Below are 23,305 nucleotides of genomic sequence, written 5' to 3'. Positions count from 1 at the left end.
GCTAGAGGATTTCTATAGAAATCTAGTTTAGTCTATTTTGAAGTGTTTGCTCCTGTAGCTAAACATGAAACAATCAGATTAGTTGTTGTTATAGCTGCAAATAGAAATTGGCCTCTAATGCATCTGGATGTGAAATATGCATTTCTTAACGGTTCATTACAATAAGAGGTATACGTTTCACAACCTACTGAATTTGTGAAAAAGAATCAGAAAGAAATGAGGTACATTGTTTTAGAATTTGTATTAGAATAACCTACTGAATTTGTATACGTTTCTTAACGGTTCATTACAATAAGAGGTATACGTTTCAAACAAGCTCCTAGAGGTTGGAATCTGAAATTTGTATTAGAGTTTTTGCTATCATAGTATTTCAAAAATTAAATATATACTAATGATAAACATTGTTTTATCATTCTAAAAAAAATTCATAAAATATTAAAAAATTCTCTATATTCTTTAAAAAAATCATTTTCGAAACCCTTCCTTTTCTTTTTCTCTAAACTTCCAAACAAAGCCTAAAAACATTATAGTGATGATATAAAATAATTTTACATTATTATCTAATAAAAATTTATTATTTATACAACTAATTTAAAAATATCAGTATGATTTTACAATAAAATGGTGCATTTTTTTTCCAATGATTATTTTAAAGTTAAAAACATGATGACTTACTTTCATATCTTTTAACCTAGGACATGTCACATAGTAGTACATAAGATAAGATATTACTAAAAAATGAAAATGGTAAATTGATGGAATTGGAGTTCGGAACAACAAAAAACATTGAACCTTTCACGACAGCTCATACCAGTGGTTGACGGCAAACGGAGACACAACACATCACAACACAAACAAAAAACTTTCTTCTTTTTCTCTTCCAAATCATTCATTCATTTCTGCAAATTCCGGTCAGGCCAACGGTGAAACATGGCCGCGTCTGGTGAGGATGATGCCTCCAAACAAGACCTCTTTCACCTCATCAAACGTTTCGGAGCTTACGTTACCTTCAAGATCTCCGATCTCTTCAACCTCTCTTTCCATAACCTCGTATTTCTCTCTCTTACCCTCAATTTTACCTTCTTTTTTTCTCTTCCAATATTGATCATTCTATTGGATCTGATGTATGACATGGACATATTATTATTGTTGTTTGCTTGTCGAATTCGTAATTGTATGTTCCTGTTTATGATTGTTTGAAATTTCGATTTTTTATGAAATTCTTTGCCCCTTTTATCTTTGATTGAATTATTGGAACCAGGGTTGGATAATTCTTAACTCAAAGACAGAAAGTTTGTTTTTTTGTTAGAAAACTGAACTGGGTTTTTTTGCTGAGTTTAATTTAATGTTGGGTGTGCGTAGAAACTAGAAAAAATGATTTTTTTTTTTTTTTATGAATCATGGTTATTGTCAAAATGGGGAAAAGTTTTTGACCTAATTTTCATTATTATATTGCATTAGGTACGGTTTAAGTAGTATAAATGTTTTGGTCTTTTTGTAGAGCATGTGTACTTGAGGAGTATTAAAAATGTCGGACTTGAATCATAACTATGTTTAAACTCGCACGTATGATTTGTTGAGTATAGAACTTTTTATACAAATTGTGTATCAAAATTAAACTTGTGGAAATAATCCGAACCTTGTGACATTGTACTTGGTATTAGGATATACGCACTATTGGGGCGGTTGCTGGTCTTGCTGTTGCTATTGTTTTCACGTGGAGGCTGTTGAGGTCTCCGAGTGATAATCAAGGGAGGCAAAGAAAACGGCAGGGTGGTGCAACTAGTAATCCTGGAGTCAGCAGCACACATTCAAATGCATCGGTTGTTCCTTCTGATGCTTGTTTACCTTCAGATGAATCAAGGGCACAAAATGTTGTGGATGAGTTCTTTCAACCTGTCAAGGTATTCTGTTTTTTGTTTTACACGAATTCAGGCAATTCACGAATGTTTTTGGATTAATTGACAGCAGCTTGAGCTGTGTTTTTATAATAAAGTTTGATTTTTTTAAAACTTTTTCAGCCAACCTTGGGGCAGATAGTGAGGCAGAAGTTGAGTGAAGGAAGAAAGGTAATTAAACATATTCACTCATATCTTTGATGGCACAAAAAACATTTTGTTTCAAGTTTGTGCTGTTAGATGTTAAGCATTGGTTTGCCCCGTGTTTCCCGACTTCTATGACCAATGAGTTGTATGTAGGTAACATGCCGTCTGCTTGGAGTGATTCTCGAGGAAAGCAGTCCAGAGGAGCTTCAGGTGGTGACTCTTGTTCTTTCTTATATTTTTGTTTCATAATGACGACATCAACCCAAAAAGATATCAATGATGTTCATTCTGTTTTCGGCAGAAACAAGCAACTGTGAGATCCTCGGTGCTAGAAGTATTGTTGGAAATAACTAAATACTGCGATTTATATCTCATGGAACGGGTTCTGGATGATGAAAGTGAGGTGTGTGTCCTTTGTCAGCATAAATCAATCACTCATCACATCTTATCTAATGAAGTTAATGAAACTGATGCACAATTTGTCATGTTATATATGCTGTAAACTCACCATTTTCCAGTGTTATCAATATTTTAAAAACAACCAACTGGTTCTGTAAAGTTGAACTCAGTGAGATGTGTTATAGTTGCTTGAAGCAAAAACACTTACCTAAGGTTCAGCATTTGGAACTTTTGTTGTCACCATTGTCAATGAAACAGTAGATATTTGAAATTTCGTTATTATTTTATGGTTTTTTCCTGACGTGAAATCACACATACCATTAAGTTACTGATATCTCACATCTGCTATTTTGAGCTAGTTGAAAGAGAGAGAGATTATATATTTTTTACAGCTATTAGTCTCAGATTTCAAACAAAAAATTGATTGCAGGCCAATTACTCTTCTTGCTAACCTGTTGTAGCATACCATATTGTTAAACTGTTTACACTTTATGTATTGATTATTTCTGCAGAAAAGAGTTCTTGTTGCGTTAGAAGAAGCGGGGGTATTCACTTCAGGTGGTTTGGTCAAGGACAAGGTATGTGAACACACTTCAGACAGTTGTGTTGTGTTTTTCTTTTTAGAACATAGCTACCTTCTTGCTGGGCAGTGCTGCATTTTTTGTCAGCCAAGTTTGCGTATAAAAAAGTACTTTTCCACTTTATGAAGTAATCCTTTTGTGGTGAGCCTATGTCGTTAATGTCAGATATCGTCGCGTTGCACTGACCCCCTAAAATGCGATTGCGGAAAGCGGGATATCTGCTGTTGCAAAGACTCAAAATCAGTGTGCAAAGTAAACATGAATACTCTAAAGTAGTAATAACATTATGGGAAAATACTGGCAATGCATAATTATTGAATCCATAATGATACATGTTTGTGGTCATTTGCTGGTTGTTTATGCTCTTTTCAAGACAACCTTATAATCTGAAATTTCGATACCTGCAAGAGTTATAGTTTCTTGTCTTGTTAGAAATGTCACAAAAATTAGACGACAACAAATACTCAGACAAAATTGTGATTTTATGCAAATGTTTGTCTTGTGTATCTAATGAATGCTGTAAATGTCCACTAGTTCGACAAAACACTTGCTGCCTACTTGTGCATATCGATACAAATTGGCATATCTTAGAAATAACCTTTTTGTCCTCTATGCAGGTTCTCTTCAGCAGCACTGAGAATGGACGCTCGTCATTTGTTCGGCAATTGGAACCAGATTGGCATATCGATACAAATCCCGAAATCGTCACTCAGTTAGCTGTATGTTTCTTTATATCTCGACACCATTCACCTAGTAAATTACTAATAACCATAACATTATTTGTTCACTTATGTTATGATGTCTTTCTAATGATTACAACAAATGATGTGGCAGAGGTTTATCAAGTATCAGCTCCACGTATCGCCTTATAAAACAGAACGAACTGCAGCTAATGTGTTCAGTGCTCCAACCTTGGAACTCTTCTTCGGATCCGCATGAAAACCACAAAACACTACTAATCACATGTTACTCATAAATGTCTCTACTGGCTTGGTTTCTGTCTGCATCTTGGATTCAACCTTCAACCATACGTTTTTTCTAGGTCGATGAGAAAACTAGGTTAGATTTTCTTCAAGCTTTGATGGGTTCTCTCACCCTAGGTTAGTGAAAGACCTGTTTCTGTGCATGTGTATGATGATGCTTTGAGGAAGAAGTTTACATTGTTTTCTTTGTTTACATTTTGTTTCAAAATTTGTGCATTAGATTCAGACATTTTGAACCAACAAAGTAGCAATTTATATTAGATGTTTGTATTCTATCCATTACTTCTTGCCAATGTAAAAGTTTCATTAACAAAGGTAATAAATAATGTTGTATTGAATTTTAAATATATTTAATAAATAAAATTTATTTTTAAATCTGGCAATTAAGAAAACCAAGGACTAGTTGTGCATGTTTTCACAAATAAATGCTCAAACAAAATTTATTTGTACGTGTGTCTTTAGTTTAAACTATTAAAGGTATCACATTGCAAAAAGCAAAATTCTATGCTTTAATTAAAGTCTACTCTAAGTGACACATAAGTAGCACTTTATGGTGGTAATGGTTGTTGAAAATCATTGCACATTATTCCTTTTGTTATTTTGGTGGCCTACTTAGTGCATGTTTGGTTTGGCTTTTGAAAAGGGCAAAAGCAATTCTAGAGGTGAAGAATTAATTTTGGATAATTTTAAGATGTTTGGTTTGACAAAAGTAGAATTGATTCTGTCTCCAGAATTGATTCTACTTGAAGCTAGAATTTGTAGCTTCTGCCTCCAGAATTGATTCTGGATGATTTTTACACTGTAATTTATTATTCAACTCACTTTTACAAAAATGTATCCAAACATAAATCAATTCTGCTAAACTCAATTCTGCTAGAATCAATTCTACCAAACTCAATTCTACTAGAATCAATTCTGACCACCGCCAATCCAAACACACCCTTACGATTTGGTGTCAATCTACCATGATTTACAAAATTTTATAATTTAAAAAAACCCTCAATTCTGAATTTGAAAATCCGGGTGCACTTAAAACACATACCATCTTAGGAGATTGGAAATAACACTCAAAGCATTATGTTAAAAAATTCCGCAGATTGAAATCAGGTGCGCTTAAAAGATCACTTTCAAATTAGAATTAAAATCACACAATTTTCAAACCAATCTGGATTCTAAAATTTAGATTTAATCCGAAGATTGGAATCCAGACGCTTCTGTTTAAGTTTTCTCATAGTTTATGTCAATTGCATTTAAGCTTATCACTTCTCTACTCCTCTGCATTGCACTTATTTGTAGCCCCCTCCACTGAATTGGTAAGTTGTTCATTCTCTTTTCTTTTTTGATTTCACATGCATGCATTACCTAAATAGCCTATAGGTACGATAATTTAGTCTTAAATGCAATAGAATTGTTTGTTGTGTTTGTCCTAAACTTCCTTGCATTTTGTTTTTGAGCACTATAGCTTATAGGGTTCACATGCTCTATTATGTGCTCTCTAGTTCTTGTTCGCATGTAGTCTGGGTTGTACAGTCAGAACCATTAATTCAGAAATTGGAATCCAGATTATCCTGTCATTTGATTCTTGATTTGGCATCTTATTTTTATTTCATGTTATGACACCTCTCTATTGTGCTTGTTTGATTGCACAAAAAACGTTTGACAACCAAGAAAGATAAACCCCCGCGACCTGTTGTTGGAGAGACTTTTTTAGGCGGCAACCGACGAGGGATCATTTTCACGGGTCTCCGATATTGTCTTCTCGGATTCACATGTATGTTACTGTCCTAGAAGCCCTTATGCTCTAGAAGTCGTTGTTGCCCCAAATGTCCCAGAGGGTTTCCCAAGAGGCCTTTCAGACCTTTCATTGTTTTCTCTATATCAAAACCATAGAGCTAGGCACATATGAAACAGAGAGGTAGTATAAATACTTTAATTACTCTTTAAACATTTGTGTTATAGTATTTTAACTGTCTAACGATGCATTTATTATTTGTAGTATTGTGGCACGTTAAAGTGTATCAGCCACAGTGGGAAGGTTGCAAAGTTGACACAACCAGATGAGTCGTGATTCTAGGAGGTCATGCGGCTATATAGGTTTACGAATTTATGCAGGATTGACTATGGTTATATCAAATGTGTCTTAATGTATGCTTTTGTGGAGAGATGACATGCAGAGACATTGTCATTTCATCTTTCGATTAGTGAGATGTCCATCACACTTGATGATGTCTCATGCCCCATCCATCTTTCCATATAGGGAAAATTATTAAACTACTATAGGACCACCAAACTCGAGGCGCTGAACATATTGATGACTTATTTAGGAGTTAGCCCAAGAAAAACTCAATAGGAGTTAGATGACAGTAGAAAATGTGATGCTATCTTTTTATTCTTGATTGATTTATATGAGCACCACTCTGGATGTTGATGGCGATGATATACTAGTTGCATACGACCAAGCAAGTGCATTGAGGTCATACCTCTTTAGTTTGGTTGTCACATCCATTTTGGTGGACAAAAGTGCTACTTATGTCAGCGTTATCTACCTTAGATATTTTATTGACTTGAAGAGGATTCACAAGGATAACTGAGGGGTTTCTTGTTTAGGGTACCTCTATGTTAAGGGTAGTATATAGAAGAATCGACAATTGAATGGAAACAACTTTTTATTTATGGTAATTTGTTTGCACCTTTAGTGATATTAACGTCACAATACCTATGTTACACTATTTTGTTACTAGTATTCCATGTGGGCCATTTTTAAGCATGAATTCATAAGTATTTTCCAAGTTTCGCCGACTGAGCATATGTGGATGGCTACTCTGAGGCCTTTCCACGTGAGTTCTCGATCATCCTGCTTAGAGAGATCCAGGTGACCGATCTATTTTGAGTTGTTCTTGACCGTATCGTGGAGGATGATATTAACCAGATGTCATACGACGATCATCGTGAGACATGACTCTTTGATGTGATTGCGTTGTACTCTTGATGACTGGTTTATGGATATCAACTTATGTACCCCCATCTACCTAGGGGAGTCTTGTGTCAGTTTGAATATATCCATGGTATACCCAAAGACCCCACTATTGTTGCTCCTGCCATTGTCTTCCACAAAGATGTTGATGAGATCTCTGCAACGTACTTTTGTCATCTAGTTCTAGAGAATGTACGATGTGTTACGACTCCTCGTCATGGAGTACGATATACGATTACATTCAATATATAGTGTCACATTCTTTCATGACACAAAATGTAGAGGGAGGTCCCTTGAGCTTAGTCATAAGGAGATCTCATCAGATGGGTATCCTAGAAACCATCTTAGTAGAGGCATGACATGCATTGTGTAGCGGGGAAAAATTGAGATCAAAGCCATTGGATTGACTTGACTCATTATTTCAGTGAAAGTCGCCACCTCGCTTTATCGTTTCCAAAGGAAATGGGAAAAGAGCGAAATAAACCCAAAAGAATTTTTTAAATTAAAAGCAACAAAAAGAGAGATTCTAGGTATGGGTGTTGGTTATACAAGGGGAAAGTGTTAGCGCCCCTCATATCTGTGGTATTTCACAAGAACCTTTTTGAAAATCAGTGTAAAAAGAGAATTGTGTGCAAAAGGATGAGCTTTGTTTGATTTTAAAATAATGTTCTGCAAGACATTACATCTTGTGCATACATAACTCCTGAGTGCAACGAAGAAGTCAGAGCAAATGTAGTTCCACTTAAAAGGGAAAAAGTTTGAAAAACTGGATAGACACTTTATTGTCATAGAAGATAATACTCAGTCAATTATCTTGAACATGAGAACAAATGGACCCTTTGCACCACAAATAAAATAAGGACTCCAACTTGGATAAATCAACAAGTATGCCACTAACTCCTTCAAGTGGAAAATGTTGCATCATATCAATCAATATCAATACTTTGGGGTTTTACATCTCACTACAACAATTAATCATGTCTAAACTTTTAAAGAAAAGTCCCTAAGGGCCAAAAATATTTTTAAAGAAAGGTTTTTAAAAGAGTTTGCAAATATAAGAAAGCTTTTGAAAAAAGGGAGAAGATTTTGAAAATTTAAGAAAGAGAAAGGAGATGAAAGGACTATCCTAAAGAATAAAGTAAAAGCTAAGGATAAAAACAATCTAGCCAAACAAGAAGCCAACACTTGACATCAAAGATTCAGTGTAGATTTCCCATCATTTGGACTTAAACCATAACCAAGCCAACACAATACCAACTATAGGATCCAGATGAACTTGATATCTTCATGTACAACTTGCACAAAATCTTGGAAATACACCATGAGAACTTGAGGAAAAAATTGGGCAGAGTAACAAGTGTGTTAAGATAAATTCATTATCACAATGCCTTGGAATTAACCGTCAAGGACTTTTAAAGAATCATCAGTATACACAAAGAGAACTCTGATGAAACTCCAAGGTGCTTGGGTCAAGATCCTAAGTCTAAGTTCATTAGGTCCATCCTTCAAGCTTAGGGTAAGGTAGCCAAAGTCCAAGTCCACATTAAATATTTTATGATTCAAGTTGATTGTTAGTGTTTTAAGCACAAAATAAAAAGTATTGTCCAAGTGGACAAAAGAAAAAAATAGCATAAATATAAACATATGTCCAAGTGGACAAAGAAAAAACTGCATAAACATAAACATCATAATGAATGATAGATGGTAAAGCATAAAGCATAAAAAAATAAAGGCAAGATAATAAAAGGCATAAAGTAAAATTAATTGTTAATTGTCAACTGTTAGAAATTAGTAGTTAGTAGTTAGCTTGAATGATCAATAATGGATGACCAATGAACTTAGGTCAAAGTTTATGAAAACTTGTCAGAATATTGATAGAATCAAAGCCTCTACACAACAAGATTTCAAAGTTTTTGAATCAATTGTCAAATAGTCAACCATCCTCGGGATTGTAAATATAGGTTTAGACCATGAATGATCATTCTCCAATATGAAGAAAAAGAAAGGGGAAGAAGTATATTAGAACCATAATGTCCATATGAATTTCTTTTGATTCTTATGGGATTTCATGTTGATGATTCATTAAAGAATTGATAGAATCAAAACCTCCACACAATGAATTCAAACAAGACTTGCACCCACTAATCAAAAAAGGGAAGAAGAGAGGGAAGAAAACTCAAACTATCATTAATATCATTCATCTAATATTATGAATTTGGTTCTTTCAAACATATCAACATCTTAGATCCAATGATATTAATGAAGTTAAGTCAAGGTATCATAAAATATTCACAAAGTCAGAACCAATCATAAAAGAAATAAAATTATTATTTCAAACATATAAAAGGGGTTTTGAAATGGTCTAAAAATAAGAAATTATTGATGAAATACTTAAGTGGTATCCAAACACCAAATAAATTTCTCATCAAACCATAATAAAATAAGAAAAACTATATATAATTTTTAGAAAAAGGTTTCATAATTTTCAGAAGCTCAAAAATATTTAAAAATAGACCAAAAATGTTTAATTAATTGGAAATTTATGATGAAATATATAAATGGTATCATAACATCAAACAAAAACCCCAAAATTTAACCATAGTTCAAATATAAGTCAACAAGTGTTGACAAATTTTTTCATAATTTTCGAAAGTCAGAAAACAATTTTAAACCAATTAAAACAAAGATAAATAAGCAAAAATCAAGAAAAATATTAAAACCAAAAATAAAAACATGGAAAAATATAAATCAGAAAGAGAAAAATAAAAAAAGGTTTTATATAAAACAATGGTATTTTTTGAAGTAAAAATGAAATAGTTATTAATTTTTGAAGTTAAATGAATTAAAAAAACAAATAAAAGAGAAAAGATGTAGACCATTGGATCAGTGTCAAAACGCGTTAGTAATCACATCCAAAGGACATTGCGCGCTGTGCATGATATGGACTTTAATGAATAAAGCACTGAATCAAAACATTTAAAACAAAATTAAAAAAAAGGCGTGTCAACACATCATTGGTTGAAGATGACCACGTCATCATCTTCAACCTCTTGCCAAGGCCAAAATCAGGTCTCTCTCTCTAACTTTAAAATTAGAAATCAAGACCTATGCCATTCTCTTCGTCTCTTCAAGACGATTACAATGGTGCCTTTGCGAAAAATTTATTTAAAACATAACTCACTCGATTTGAAAAAAACAGAAGAACAAAATAAAATGGATTTGGAAATGAACGAGCATAACTCACTTCCAGTTAAAAACAAACAATACCACAAGCATCAGAGTGATAAGAGCTATATTGTAGCCACAAATTTGAAGAGAATTGGTGAAGGGATCTACTTGTAGAAGTTCAACTTCAGAGCTCTGAAACTGAAATTGGTGAGCTTGATTCAGGTCACGATTCTTGGTGCAAATGATGTGGTTAGCTTCACTTGATGTTGGTGAAGCTAACTGAATGGAATTTTTGAGTGATTGAAGGATGGAAGAGCAAAAACGAAATTCAAGCTTAAGAGTTCAAATGGGATCTTAGCAGGGGTGTTTTGGCTATCAAAGCTTGAGGAAAATAAATGCGAGATGATCTATATTTATATGGGAAGTGAATGGAATCAAGAGAAGGGGTGAATGATTCAATTTGAGTAGAAATCATGCACACCCGTGGTCATGAAGAAAGTGTGATTACATGTGCATCAAAACTCACTCATTCTTTGCATTTTGTCACTCAAATTAGTTGAAACAACTTTGCTAATCATGTTTAAGTGGAAAACATGCATCAATTTGGTGATTATAAGTCACATAAATAAAAATCAATTCTGATTACAAGTGGAAACTTCAGGCTCAAGGTACCAACTTCAATAACACGAGGCTCACAATGTAGTGACCTTTTTGAACTCACTCTATTTGCATTTGAAAGATATTGGATCAAGCTTTGTAATGTGATTGGAAAGGTTTCATTTGGATACTTGGATCAAAAGTTACGGACTCATCAAGTTGGTGATAAAAACTGATCAAATACTTAGAGAATTTTCTAAGTTCTTGGCACATTTGAGTGCACCATTTTGAATCAAGGCCTTTCATAATTGGCTCGTGCGTTTTCCAATCTTTCTTGAGCCAAATATTTTTCTCATTACATAGAACATGATGCAAAAATAATGGAATCAATTGGACAATTGAGGAGATATATATGCCCTTGGAAAGTTGGGGAAAAACAAGTCATTTTGCCCGGATTCATTTCATCAAACACCTTGATGCATATGCCAAAAGTGCATCTTAGAGCTTGAATTTGCCAAAAGTCCCAACATGAAATTTGTAGAGAATGTAAAAAAAATCTTAATTATAAAATTTATACAAGATAAAGTGATTTTTGAATCATTTAGCCTTGGGACAGTCTTGCACACAAATTATGCCTTGAAACCCCAGGCACACCAACATGACCTTTAATATTTCTTCTTCAAACATGATCTTCCACTTATATTTTGCTCTTTAACTTCAAATATGGATTAAATTTGACTCTCTAAAGATTATTATGCAAAAAGAATGGGCTCAATATGATAAAAATTGAGCAAGTTATGATCCTTTGAAGTTGGTACACAATTCCTTAACTTTCAAAGGAGACTTGTGATGTCCTCTAACTTTTGATGTCTTTCTTCATAAAATTTCTTCTTGACTTATGAAGAGAAGTTATTGATGATGTCAAGGAGAGTATTTTTCAAAAAGAAGCACTCAAAAATATTGAAAATTGAGAAATTTATGCCCTTCTAACCATAGAACCAAGAATTCGTCCAACTAGGTCCATCTTCTTGAATCAACTTGGAATCCTTTTAAATTATCTTGCATGATAAAACACGAGGAAGTATATAAGACCTTGAAATGATGTTTTCTTGAAACACACTTGATTGTGAGGTCCATAGATGGATGAAACTTGTTGAAGAAGGCATGGAAATAAACACATGAACCTATGAAGTTCCTTGATGAAACAAACCACACAATCTTGAGATGAGCTTGCCCAATGAAGTGGGGAGATGCTTGGAACATGACAATTGAATTCAATCAATTTATCTCCCATGAAGGCTCAATCAATTGAAGATTATCTTCAATACCCTAATTTAGGAGTGGTATAAATGCACTTGCCTCAACACCTACCTTGCATAAAAAACATTGAAGACAAAGACATATTTTTGTATTTTGGTTAGTGTGATATATACAAGATAAAACATAGGGGCTTGATGGTCCCTCCTAAAGATAATGTGAGAACAACATCAAAATAAAACCATCAAGATTGTGATCTTGATCAATGATTAGAATGCAAATGCATGGATAATCTTAGGGTAAAAAATTAGGGTATGACAGATGTCCGTATTTAAGTTTCTTCTATCCGGAGATATGAGGATTGAAATCTTAGTCTCGACGCGATTGAAGAGACTTTAATATAAAACACACAATGTTTGAACCTAACATACAATGCAATGCTAATGAATGCATTAGGCACGATTATGAAATAGAGGGAAACCTAACATCACTGTGGAGAAGAAAGGACTCCACCGTGGAAGACAAATATATTGTGGTAATAACTCCACTGGGGAAACAAGACTTCGTTGGGAAAAGAAACTTCACTGGGGAAAATATCTTGCACCAAAAAGGTTAAGGAAAAATTCCACCGAGGCATAAAGCAATAAGTTGCACCGAGTTGTAATCGATGCCAGAAAACCAAGACGATAGTCACCGAGTCATAATCGTTGCAAACTACCAAATGGTAAGAAAAAATTGCACCGAGTCATAATCGATGTCAGAAAACTAAGACGATAGTCACCAAGGTATAATCGATGCAAACTATCGAATGGTAAGAAAGGAATTGCACCGAGTCATAATCGATGTCAGAAAACCAAGACAATAGTCACCGAGGCATAATCGATGCAAACTACCGAATGGTAAGAAAAAGATTTAAACATACACTTTTACTGGAGATGTAGATACAAAAAATACACCGACTTTTACTGAAGGTGAGATACCAACTTTTACTGAAGGTAGGAAGACAAAAGAATACATCGACGTTTTAAAAAGGTAAACTACCGACGTTTACTGAAGGTAGGAGATGTCTTTATCTGAACATTAACTTTTACTGGAGATGTAGATACAAAAGATACACCGACTTTTACTAAAGGTGAGATACCAAATTTTACTGAAGGTAGGAAGACAAGAGAATACACTGATGTTTACTGAATGTGAACTACCGACGTTTACTGAAGGTTGGAACTGTCTTTATCTGAACATCAAATTTTTACTAGAAGATGCAGATACAAAAAGGCTTCTCTAAACACCAGCTTTTATTGAAGGTGAGCAAGCAGACAAAGGTATATCAACAACTTTGTCTTTAAAAAATCAGGGGTGCAAACATAAATGCACGATCTCAACAAGAGTCATCCAACGACCGAAATTCAATCCATGAACAAATGGAAATAAACTGTCAAACAAGACTGGATCAAGTGAGGGCATAACTCACTAGTTTTTCCTATTCACAAGAAGTACTGAAACACAAATCATCCACGAGGAACAAAGTCAGTGGGGAATTAAATAAAGTGAACGCTTTTCTGCCTAGAGGTTCTTTAAATGAAAGAGGACTCTGGTGAAAGTAAACTTTCTGTTAACACATAAATGCATAATGAATGTATGACTGTTTTTATGTATGTTATGATGTATATGCTATAAAAATGATCACAAGAGTCAACTTAACATTTATAAAGTACACATGAGTACAATCAAGCATGTCTTAAGTAGAACACCCAAGGTATCAGCTACTCATAACAACAAAATTCAATTTTGAACAGAGAGTTGCCACAATAATTCTTTGATGGCTTGGAATGAATCTTCCTTCCCTTAATAAATCACTGGGGTTAACGTCAGATGGTGGAACCACTGATGCTGGGTCTTATGACAACTCAAGCCATGTCAGGGAGACACCAACTTTGATGATTTTTTAACCATTAAGAGATCACCATTTTTATTCCTTTTGGTATACTCATGAATAAAAATAAATCATCTTTATAATTTTCAAAAAAAGATTTGTTGAAATTTTATTTTTATTTTTGTTTAAAAAATTACTATCAACAATAAATGACATTTAAGAAGTAGAAAGAAATAAGATTGCAAATAATTGGATAAAGGCTCAAACTTTATTGATAGAATGGTAGTCTGCAAATGGCAAGACTCCATGGATGATTACATAGTTTGGAAAATGGTAATTTTTGTGGAAAAGGTACATTGAAATATAATGACCTTATCCTCTCTAACAACTTCAAATCTCTGAGCTAAGGCTTCCGTCGAAATGTGTTGAATTTCTCATGACAATGAGATGATTGTTGATGATCAAGTCTTGTTTGATGTAGTTACTTGCCATGAATCCATAACTTTTGCCTGGACCGCCTTTTCAGGTTTTCAGTCCACCGGGATAATTTATTCTGTTTATGTCTCTAACTTTTTCCTAGACCTGCTTTTCAGGTTTTCAGTTCACCGAGACACTCATTTTTGCCTAAGCCTCCCTTTCGCGTTTTCTACTTAGCGAGCTGTTCTTTTATTATTTCTAGGTGAAGTATTTCTTGACTACATCAGCATTCACGGGACGTGGGAGCTCCTCTCCATCAATAGTTGTAAGAATTAATGTACCGCCATAGAAGACTTTCTTAACAACGTATGGTCCTTCAAAATTAGGAATCCACTTGGCCCTTGAATCAGAGGTGAAAGACAAGATCCTTTTGTGCACGAGGTCGCCATCTCGGAACACACGAGGTCGAACCTTCTTATCAAAAGCTTTCTTCATTCATTTATGGTATAACTGATCATGACACAAAGTCTCCATTCGCTTTTATTCTATCAAATTCAATTGATCAAACCTGCTCTAACTCCATTCTGCCTCAAATAACTTGGTTTCCATTAAAACCATCAACGACGGAATCTCAACCTCTACAGGGAGCACTGCTTCCATACCATAAACAAGAGAAAAGGGAGTTACCCCTGTTGAAGTGCGAACGGATGTACGATACCCATGTAAAGCAAATGGGAGCATCTCATGCCAGTCCTTGTACGCAACAACCATCTTCTAACAATCTTCTAACAATCTTCTTAAAATTTTTATTTGCTTCTCCAACAACCCCATTCATCTTTGGTCGGTAAGGAGAAGACTTGTGATGTTCAATCTTGAATTTTTCACAAAGTTCTTTCATCATGCGGTTATTCAAATTCAAACCATTATCGGTAATGATCTTGCTTGGTACACCATATCTGCAAATGATGTTGTTTTTGATAAACCTAACCACAACTTGCCTAGTCACATTAGCGTAGGAAGCAACTTCTACCCACTTGGTAAAGTAATCAATAGCTACAAGAATGAACCGATGTCCGTTCGAAGCCTTAGGTTCGATCATCCCGATCATGTCAATGCCCTACATAGAGAAAGACCATGGAGAGGAAATAACATTGAGAAGCGTCAGAGGCACATGAATCTTGTCAGCATACACTTGACACTTGTGACACTTTTTCACAAATTTGTAGCAATCAGATTCCATTGTTAGCCAATAGTAACCTGCTCTAAGCATCTTCTTAACCATCGAATGTCCATTGACATGGGTACCAAATGAACCTTCTTGTATTTTATGCAACAACATGTCTGCTTCGTGTCTATCCACGCATCTGAGCAAGACCATGTCATAATTTCTCTTGTACAAAACATCGGGATTGATGAAGAAACTGCCAGCTAATCTCCTCAGAGTTTTCTTATCCTTGTTTGATGCCTTAAGTGGGTATTCTTGAGTCTGAAGAAATTGCTTAATATCATGATACCAAGGCTTTTTATTTGTTACCTCTCTAACTGCAAACACATGAGCAGGTATATCAAGACGTCTAATTGTTGTAACAGCCGAGGCCCCTCGCAAGGTAATCTAGACACTTCCACCTCACGATCTTCTTTACTCCCCTCTCTAGTAATTTTTTTTGCCTTTCGTGGAAATCGAACCATGTAACCTGAGGTACTTATCGGATACCGCACATATCCATGAGTACAACTATGGAGCGGCTACACTGGCGTACAACTACCATAGATTAGGAGAGGGATGCCTGTGGAAGGCAAGGACTGTGGCTGGCAACTGTTCCCTCTTAGTGGTAAAAATCTTATATCATTATACTTTTTCTCAAAGTTGTTCATTGTATATTTGTGATAATATTTGATTCCCGTGTTTTTTTCAGGGTTGGATATTACAACACTTCCCTATGAACATTGGCTGGGGAGAGGTTCCTGGCTACACTGAGGCCAAGCCGCGTGCTAGTGCCTTCATCCCCCTTAGAGGGAACCAGGTGCCAGAGCCTTACAAGCACGCTCTTAACCGCATGGCTGCAGAGGATATCCAATACGACTTTTATGTTGTTCATTGTGAAACAGTTGCGTGGGATGACATTGCCCTATATTTTGAGTGGTTGGCTGCCAGTTCGACCATCATTATTCGTTATCTTCCAGAGCGCGTCATGTGGTAGTTCGGGTACTGTCAGACGATACCTTGCGACCCTCTTGTCTCCTCTCCTATCTTGATGACCCGTCGGCTGATAGATGAGGTCTTTGCAGACTGGGAGCATCGCATGGTTTTTGACGAGGCTCGGGCGACCAGATCAGAGAGACAGGAGCTGCGTAGACAGGTACCTCACTTAGTACTTCACGGTGTCACATCCATACATGATCTCCACTCAGACGAGCCCATGAGGAGATCTTGCAGACTCATCAATCTCAGTTGGACCACACTAACGATGTTCTTCCTCGGTGTCGTGAGATACTTGACATGGCGCAGGCAGACATTGCCGCTGGTTTCTTCCCTAAGGGGTCTGATCAATGGTTTGTACTTGATGGTATAATGAGGGTGACAGATGAGACATTTTTGTACCGTCGACATCGTGCCAGGACCAGTGGGGCACTTGCCGATAGAGGCAGATTAGCCAGTAGAGGACGAGGACAGAGAGGCAGGGCCAGAGGTAGGGTATGGGAGAAGGATGTTGTCTGGCACACACAGTAGTGATGTCTATGATTTTATTGATGTTTGTATTTTGATTATATTTATGTATTTTTTAATTATGTATGACACTATTTGGATGATTTATACGACGTACTATTTTAGTGTACTACACACCACTGCCTTTACATTACACTACTTTGATGTACTATATTTTGATGTTAAAGATATTGGAGTTTTGGAGTGAAAGAATACTAATTTAAAATATAGCAGAAAGTTCCGTAGATGCATATGCAAAACACTAAGTTTTTAACACGTTCCGAAGATTTATCTACAGAAGATTAATTTTTTTTTTAAAAAAGTACTTCAAAATGTGTAACTACGAAGTGAGGAGGCTTAATTGGAAATTCACTTTGAGGAAGAGTATCAAAAGATCTAATAAGATATTCTAAAATATAATACAACTAGTAGTTTAAAATTCATTAAAACAATTTCATATGCGAATGCTGATGCTTCTGGCGCCGTCACACACAGTCTTCCATTTCAATGGAACCCGTTTGCCCTATCACCTCGTCCCGCGCCACTGAAATATCTGCTCTCCTATCTCCTTCCTCACCTCGCCAACTTCAGGTAATCTCTTCATTCATCTTCTCTTCATCACAGCCATTCCATTTTCGTTTTCTCTTCATTTCGCACTCTTTTTCAATCCAGGATTATTATCATAGCATTTTCTCTGCAAGACACTGCACTGGCATCACCGTCAAACATGATGACAAATTCGGAAAAGGTTCTTCTTTTGATTTTACTTTCTCACATTTTTGGATTCAATTTTGACATTATACACTTAAAACAGTACATGTATGTGATTAATTTAGTTCAGTTAATAATTTAAAAACCTAATTTGAATATCATTAACAGAAACATGATTTGGATGATTAAAATGTGTGTGTCTATTTGAACACTTGAAAATAGTGGTTAATGATATTCAAATTGATGTGTTGTAATTTGTGTTTTGTATCATGTTTCTCTCTTCTGATCCCGGAGAATTTTAGGTGTGTATGCGGCAATGGATTTCAAAGAGGATGAACTTGTTCTGAAAGACCAAATGCTTGTAGGGACACAACACTCCTTCAACAAGGTATTTGTGTTTTTGTTCTCCTAGTTTTTATTCTTGTAGCAGAGATGAGGATGTTGTATTAGATGTGTGGTAAGACTAGACAAAATATGATTAAAAATGAAAATATTAGAGAGAATGTTCGGGTAACAAACTAACAACTATAGTAGAGAAGATGGTGAAAAGAGACTTAGTTGGTTTGGGCAGGTAGAGAGAAGACATGTGGATTATGTAATAAGAAGAGTAGATCATATAGGGAGAAGTCAGACAACTAGAGGAAGACCTAGAAAGACTACAAGAGAAGTTATTAAGAAAGATCTCGAAATTAACGATTTGGATAGAAGCATCGTCTTGGATATAACATTATGGCGAAAGTTGATCCATGTAGCCGTCCCCACTTAGTGGGATAACTGATAAGGCTTGGTTGTTGTTCTTGTTGTTTGATAGCCATTTTAAAGCTTTTTGTTTCTCTGTCTTATTTTCTACTTTGCTCTGCAGATTGATTGTTTTGTGTGTAGCTTCTGCTTTCGTTTTATTGGTTCTATAGAAACTCAAATTGGGAGGAGGCTTTACTTGAGAGAATTAAGGGCCAATAAGAGTCATGCTTGTGATGTAGGAACCTCTTCAAAGTCTATTGAAAACTGTCATGAAATGGATTCGTCTGATGACGAAGAGAGCACTTTGCAACATTGTTCGGGTAGTTTCAAAACTATAGTTCCTCTCCCTGAAGGGGTTGTGGAATCACTGATGAATGGTCAATTGAGATTGCCTTGCTCTGAGAAGTTCTCCTTGCCTCCATCTGTTCCATGCCCTGGTGGATGTGGAGAAGCTTACTACTGCAGGTAAACGCCTGTTTGGATTGACTTATTTGAACAAATCTACTAGCACAAACACTCATGAGGCTGTTAATGCGAGCTTACAGAAATATTTTATGACATATTTATAAGCTACTTTCGACTTATTTTATATAAGGTCTCCTAGATAGCTAATGAAAAGAACTTACAGTTTATAAGAAAGCAATTTAGTTTAATTTCATCATTTGATACAGAAATAACTTATCCATAAACACTTACATGATTAATGCTTATTTTATAGGTATTTAGTCAAGTTGTTTATCCAAACTAAACCAATGTCTAAGGTTTATTGAAGATATAATATTGGGCATGTAATGCTTTCATTTTGCAAATCAGTAAATTTTACACATCACCCAGCAAGAATAAACAACTACGGTAAAAAACATTTTGAAAATTTGGTCACAAATGATGCTGCTTAGGGATTCATGCTCAGCTTCTGATTTCTTTCATTTAAAAATTTAAAAGGTTGTGACCCAATTTTGATAAGCTTCTATGTTATGGAAGTTGTTCAATTGGCATAAGTTTATGGTTCTTTACTTATGAAATGTCCTTATAATATAAGGCTATAAGCTTGTAGTGCTATGCTTATAAAGAAGTTAACTGGGAGCTTCTGAAAAAACTGAGATACATAAGCTAATTTTAAACTGAAAAAACTCATATAAATTGCTATTGTTTAAAAAACTCATTTTGTGGTTCTCTTGAAATTATCTTGTCTGATAATGTTATCAATACCTGTAGCATGTTGTGTGCAGAGTCTGATTGGGAATCCTCCCATTCTTTACTCTGTACTGGTGAGAGTTCTGATCCAAGGCGTAGAGAGGCACTCCTTAAATTCGTGAAACATGCTAATGGTAAGACTCCTTCCTCTTATGGACATTGATAACTTTCAACAATCTAATTTTTGTGTGGACATTTTAGTTTCATGTCTTGCTTATTAATTTAATGTCTTTTCTTTTATTCGCAGAAACAAATGACATATTCCTCCTTGCTGCAAAGGTATGGTTTTCATTTTGCTCTGAATGTATTTCTATAGTGTCGTGTTAAAAATGATCATATGTCAACATGCATACTGCCTTTAGCATATTGGAATTTGAAGAAATCACTATTAAATTAAACATAAAAATCAATTTTGTAGAGAAAGTTACTTTTATACGACTCGGTAATGTCAAATAGTGTCTTTAGCATATCAGAATTTGAAGAGATTGCTATTATTCTGAAAATATGCTATCTAGTACAAAGTATTTTCAAATTACAGCACTGCAACACTGTAAAATAGCGGAATTTGAACAAACAATTCTGCTATCCGTGACTGGCAATCTTGATAAGATGCCAGTTCTTCATCAGTATCATAATTTCCCCGTCTTTAATTACTTTATCTGACTGGAAACCTGGTTATATTTTATCACCAGGCCATTTCATCTACCATATTAAGGTATCACAAGCTAAAAGCAAATTGTCGCAAGGAGAAGCTGAAATATGATGAATCCTGTGTTTCAGACAACTATAATTTCTCTCTTCTTTTGGAAGCGTGGAGACCTATATCAATGGGATACAAAAAGAGGTTGTTACTAACTTTTTTGTACAACTCATCTAGGAATAATATATAAACTTCATTGTACAAAAGAATGTATATACTTTTACATTATAGACTGGCATTCAAATTCAAATATTTTACATTTGAAAATATAATTCCCTTATTTTTACTTCTGTCATTATTGAGAATTTTATACGATTTTATTTAAACTAGTATGTCAGGCTAGTCACTTCAAAATGTCTGTAGGTGGTGGGATTGCATTGCATTACCAGATGACATTGATTCTTCCGATGAGACGTCATTCAGAATGCAAATAAAAGAGTTGGCATATGAGGTATGATTCTTCACATGTTTATTCGCAGATTTAATGGGTCACATCTAATTTTCTTCTTTTTGATTTGATGTTTCAGTCTCTCCAACTTCTTGAAACGGCAATATTTGACAAGGAATGCGAGCCATGTATCCTCACATATTCTATATTAATGATGTATTTGTTGTGTGCATGCTCAGTGATTTTGCGTATTTACTTTTGATGGAAGTTTAGCTCCAAGCCCTTAACTCTTTTCAGTATTCTCCCTGGAAATCTATGGACATATCATTGGAATGTTTGAACTGAATAATCTGTAAGAGCCAACTTTGTGGAATTTTGTTTCTTTTCTATTCTGTCTAGCCATCAGTGTTGTTCAGTAGTGGCACTATAGCGAGATAAAATTTGAAAAAAATCGCTATTAGTACAAAATGCTGTAAAATAGTGGCTTAGTGGACTACAACACTGCTGCCCAGTCAAATTAGAACAAACTGTTATTTTCTGCTATCCACGGTTGACAAACTAGCTAGCCATATATTTTGTTGGGTTTTGGTTCCATAAAGGAATGGTTAAATATTATGATATGCATGCCATTGAAGTTAACTGAAAATGTGAAGAATAGTTTATTTGGATTATGAAATGTATATTAATCCCTTTATTATTTTGTTAGTGATTTGGTTGTTGCATCTCCTGTGGAGGATTACTTTTTATACATTGATGAAATGACAAACCCTGATAAGGTTAGAATTTGGTTCACCTTGCTTTAACATTTTATAACAAATGCATAAGTTTTTAAGCTTTTTCCTTTTATTACTTATGGCAGGAAGAAGCTGAGAAAATTACACAACCAATTCTAGATGCTCTAGGTGAAGACTATTCTACTTGTTGCGAAGGTACCGATTTCACTATTGTTTGTCTGTTAACATTCACTGTTTGTCTCTTCGTATGATATTCATTGTTATATGTCTCTTCATTTTCATTATTAGTCTTAGGATATAGATTATATTCTGATTCATTTAACTTGTATTCTAGGAACTGCATTTTTTCCCTTGCAAAGCTGTATGAACCATTCCTGTTGTCCTAATGCCAAAGCTTTCAAAAGAGATGAGGTATGTAGGACGAAACTAACTTAATTTAATCTTCTACGAACCATTCTGCAACCTGTCTTGATTCGATCATGTTACTACTGTTTTGAGAAGCTGTCTTGATTCGATCATGTTACTACTGTTTTGAGAAGCTTGTACAACTTTTGTCGCTATAAAAGAAAAAGAAACCAATTATGTTTAGTTTTTCTTCATAACTCTTTCTATGAATAGTAACATTGAATCTAAAGATATAAAACCTCTTTGCATGCAGGATAGAGACGGCCAAGCAACAATAATTGCACTGAGGTCCATCTGCAAAGGAGAAGAGGTTTGTTCATGCCAGTTTCTTATTTTCTAATAATTTTTATCGAAGCCCTATCTAAGATACCATAAAATGTTAATTTTTCCATAAATGCCATGTTCAAGTAATTAATATTTGGAAGGACTTTTCAGATAACCATTTCATATGTTGATGAAGACCTTCCATTTGAAGAGAGACAAGCATCCCTTGCAGATTACGGTTTTAGATGTAAATGTCCAAAGTGCATTGAAGAAGAGCCATAAATAGTGTTACAACCCCATGCAAACATTTATACACAACATAGTCCAATTGTATAAAGAGGCTGAATGCAAGGTTTAACAATGAATTTTATGCATGGAACCAAAATCAATTTTGCAAAGCTTGTATATTTCTATGAGAAGATTAGTTCTAGAAGAATACCTGCTAAGTGGTAGCAATCACTCCGAGCTCAAATAAATATAGGTAATGAGATTTTTAAAATTAGAGATTACTTTTACCGTTGATATCATTAAATTTAAATATTTTTGAAGTTGCGATAGTGAGTATAAAATTGTCAAAAAGTTCATAAGAATAATGTTTTGTTCAAGAATTTAGGCTCACAATGTCGACGGAGAATAGTTGGATGACAACTCGATAGCGGTATTTGATTGAAATTGATTTTTGAGGACTTGCAAAAGTACTACCTGCAAATTTCCTGCAAACACTCCGACGCTCAAATTAGTATAAGGGTATGGGATTTTTAAAGTTATTGCAAACACTCCGACGCTCAAATTAGTATAAGGGCATGGGATTTTTAAAGTTAGAGAGCGCGTACCTTGAGTATTCTAATCTAGAAGAAGACCTATAAAGTGTCTGCAAACACTCACTCTTACGCAAAAGTATCTGCAAACACTCCGACGCTCAAATTAATATTGACAATTAGAATTAAAAATATGTACCGTAATTTATAGTTTGATGGCCAAAATACCTGCACCTACTTCATCATTCAAACTAGTATTGACAATGAGATTTTTAAAATTAAAAATATGCATATCTTAAACAATGGTAATTTAAGCTTATATATCTGAAGTTGTGGTATTTGAATTGGCTTAGTAAAACATCCCATCAAAAATAAAACTCTAACTAATAAATAGATAATATAATTTTAA

At 34.8% G+C, this 23,305-nt stretch overlaps 2 protein-coding genes across 2 annotated transcripts; both read left to right on the top strand.

Moving 5' to 3' along the window:
• Positions 1 to 744: 744 nt before the first annotated feature.
• On the top strand, positions 745 to 4,287 carry LOC131653700 (peroxisome biogenesis protein 22). The gene is made up of 8 exons (XM_058923960.1): positions 745 to 1,050; positions 1,665 to 1,904; positions 2,022 to 2,069; positions 2,199 to 2,255; positions 2,347 to 2,448; positions 2,957 to 3,022; positions 3,643 to 3,744; positions 3,860 to 4,287. The coding sequence occupies exons 1-8, from the start codon at positions 931 to 933 to the stop codon at positions 3,962 to 3,964; spliced, it is 840 nt and encodes a 279-aa protein (XP_058779943.1). The 5' UTR covers positions 745 to 930; the 3' UTR covers positions 3,965 to 4,287.
• Positions 4,288 to 17,448: 13,161 nt separating this feature from the next.
• Positions 17,449 to 23,097, top strand: LOC131653699 (histone-lysine N-methyltransferase ATXR2). Its single transcript, XM_058923959.1, has 15 exons — positions 17,449 to 17,592; positions 17,674 to 17,749; positions 18,015 to 18,100; positions 18,575 to 18,918; positions 19,669 to 19,781; positions 19,895 to 19,926; positions 20,340 to 20,491; positions 20,711 to 20,798; positions 20,875 to 20,923; positions 21,033 to 21,087; positions 21,442 to 21,511; positions 21,595 to 21,664; positions 21,804 to 21,880; positions 22,128 to 22,184; positions 22,310 to 23,097. The coding sequence occupies exons 1-15, from the start codon at positions 17,509 to 17,511 to the stop codon at positions 22,418 to 22,420; spliced, it is 1,464 nt and encodes a 487-aa protein (XP_058779942.1). The 5' UTR covers positions 17,449 to 17,508; the 3' UTR covers positions 22,421 to 23,097.
• The last annotated feature ends 208 nt before the right edge of the window (positions 23,098 to 23,305 follow it).

This window comes from Vicia villosa, linkage group LG2, assembly GCF_029867415.1.
Source record: "Vicia villosa cultivar HV-30 ecotype Madison, WI linkage group LG2, Vvil1.0, whole genome shotgun sequence".
Lineage (NCBI taxonomy): Eukaryota > Viridiplantae > Streptophyta > Magnoliopsida > Fabales > Fabaceae > Vicia > Vicia villosa.
This window is presented reverse-complemented; position numbering and strand designations above follow the sequence as displayed.

Excerpts from the sequence above, each read along its gene's own strand:
- LOC131653700 (XM_058923960.1), top strand. The coding sequence starts at position 931 with ATGGCCGCGTCTGGTGAGGATGATGCCTCCAAACAAGACCTCTTTCAC. Across the intron at positions 1,905-2,021 it reads AGTTCTTTCAACCTGTCAAG|CCAACCTTGGGGCAGATAGT; the intron begins GTATTCTGTTTT and ends AAACTTTTTCAG. Across the intron at positions 2,256-2,346 it reads GCAGTCCAGAGGAGCTTCAG|AAACAAGCAACTGTGAGATC; the intron begins GTGGTGACTCTT and ends TGTTTTCGGCAG.
- LOC131653699 (XM_058923959.1), top strand. The coding sequence starts at position 17,509 with ATGGAACCCGTTTGCCCTATCACCTCGTCCCGCGCCACTGAAATATCT. Across the intron at positions 17,750-18,014 it reads TGATGACAAATTCGGAAAAG|GTGTGTATGCGGCAATGGAT; the intron begins GTTCTTCTTTTG and ends GGAGAATTTTAG. Across the intron at positions 20,799-20,874 it reads TAAAAGAGTTGGCATATGAG|TCTCTCCAACTTCTTGAAAC; the intron begins GTATGATTCTTC and ends TTGATGTTTCAG.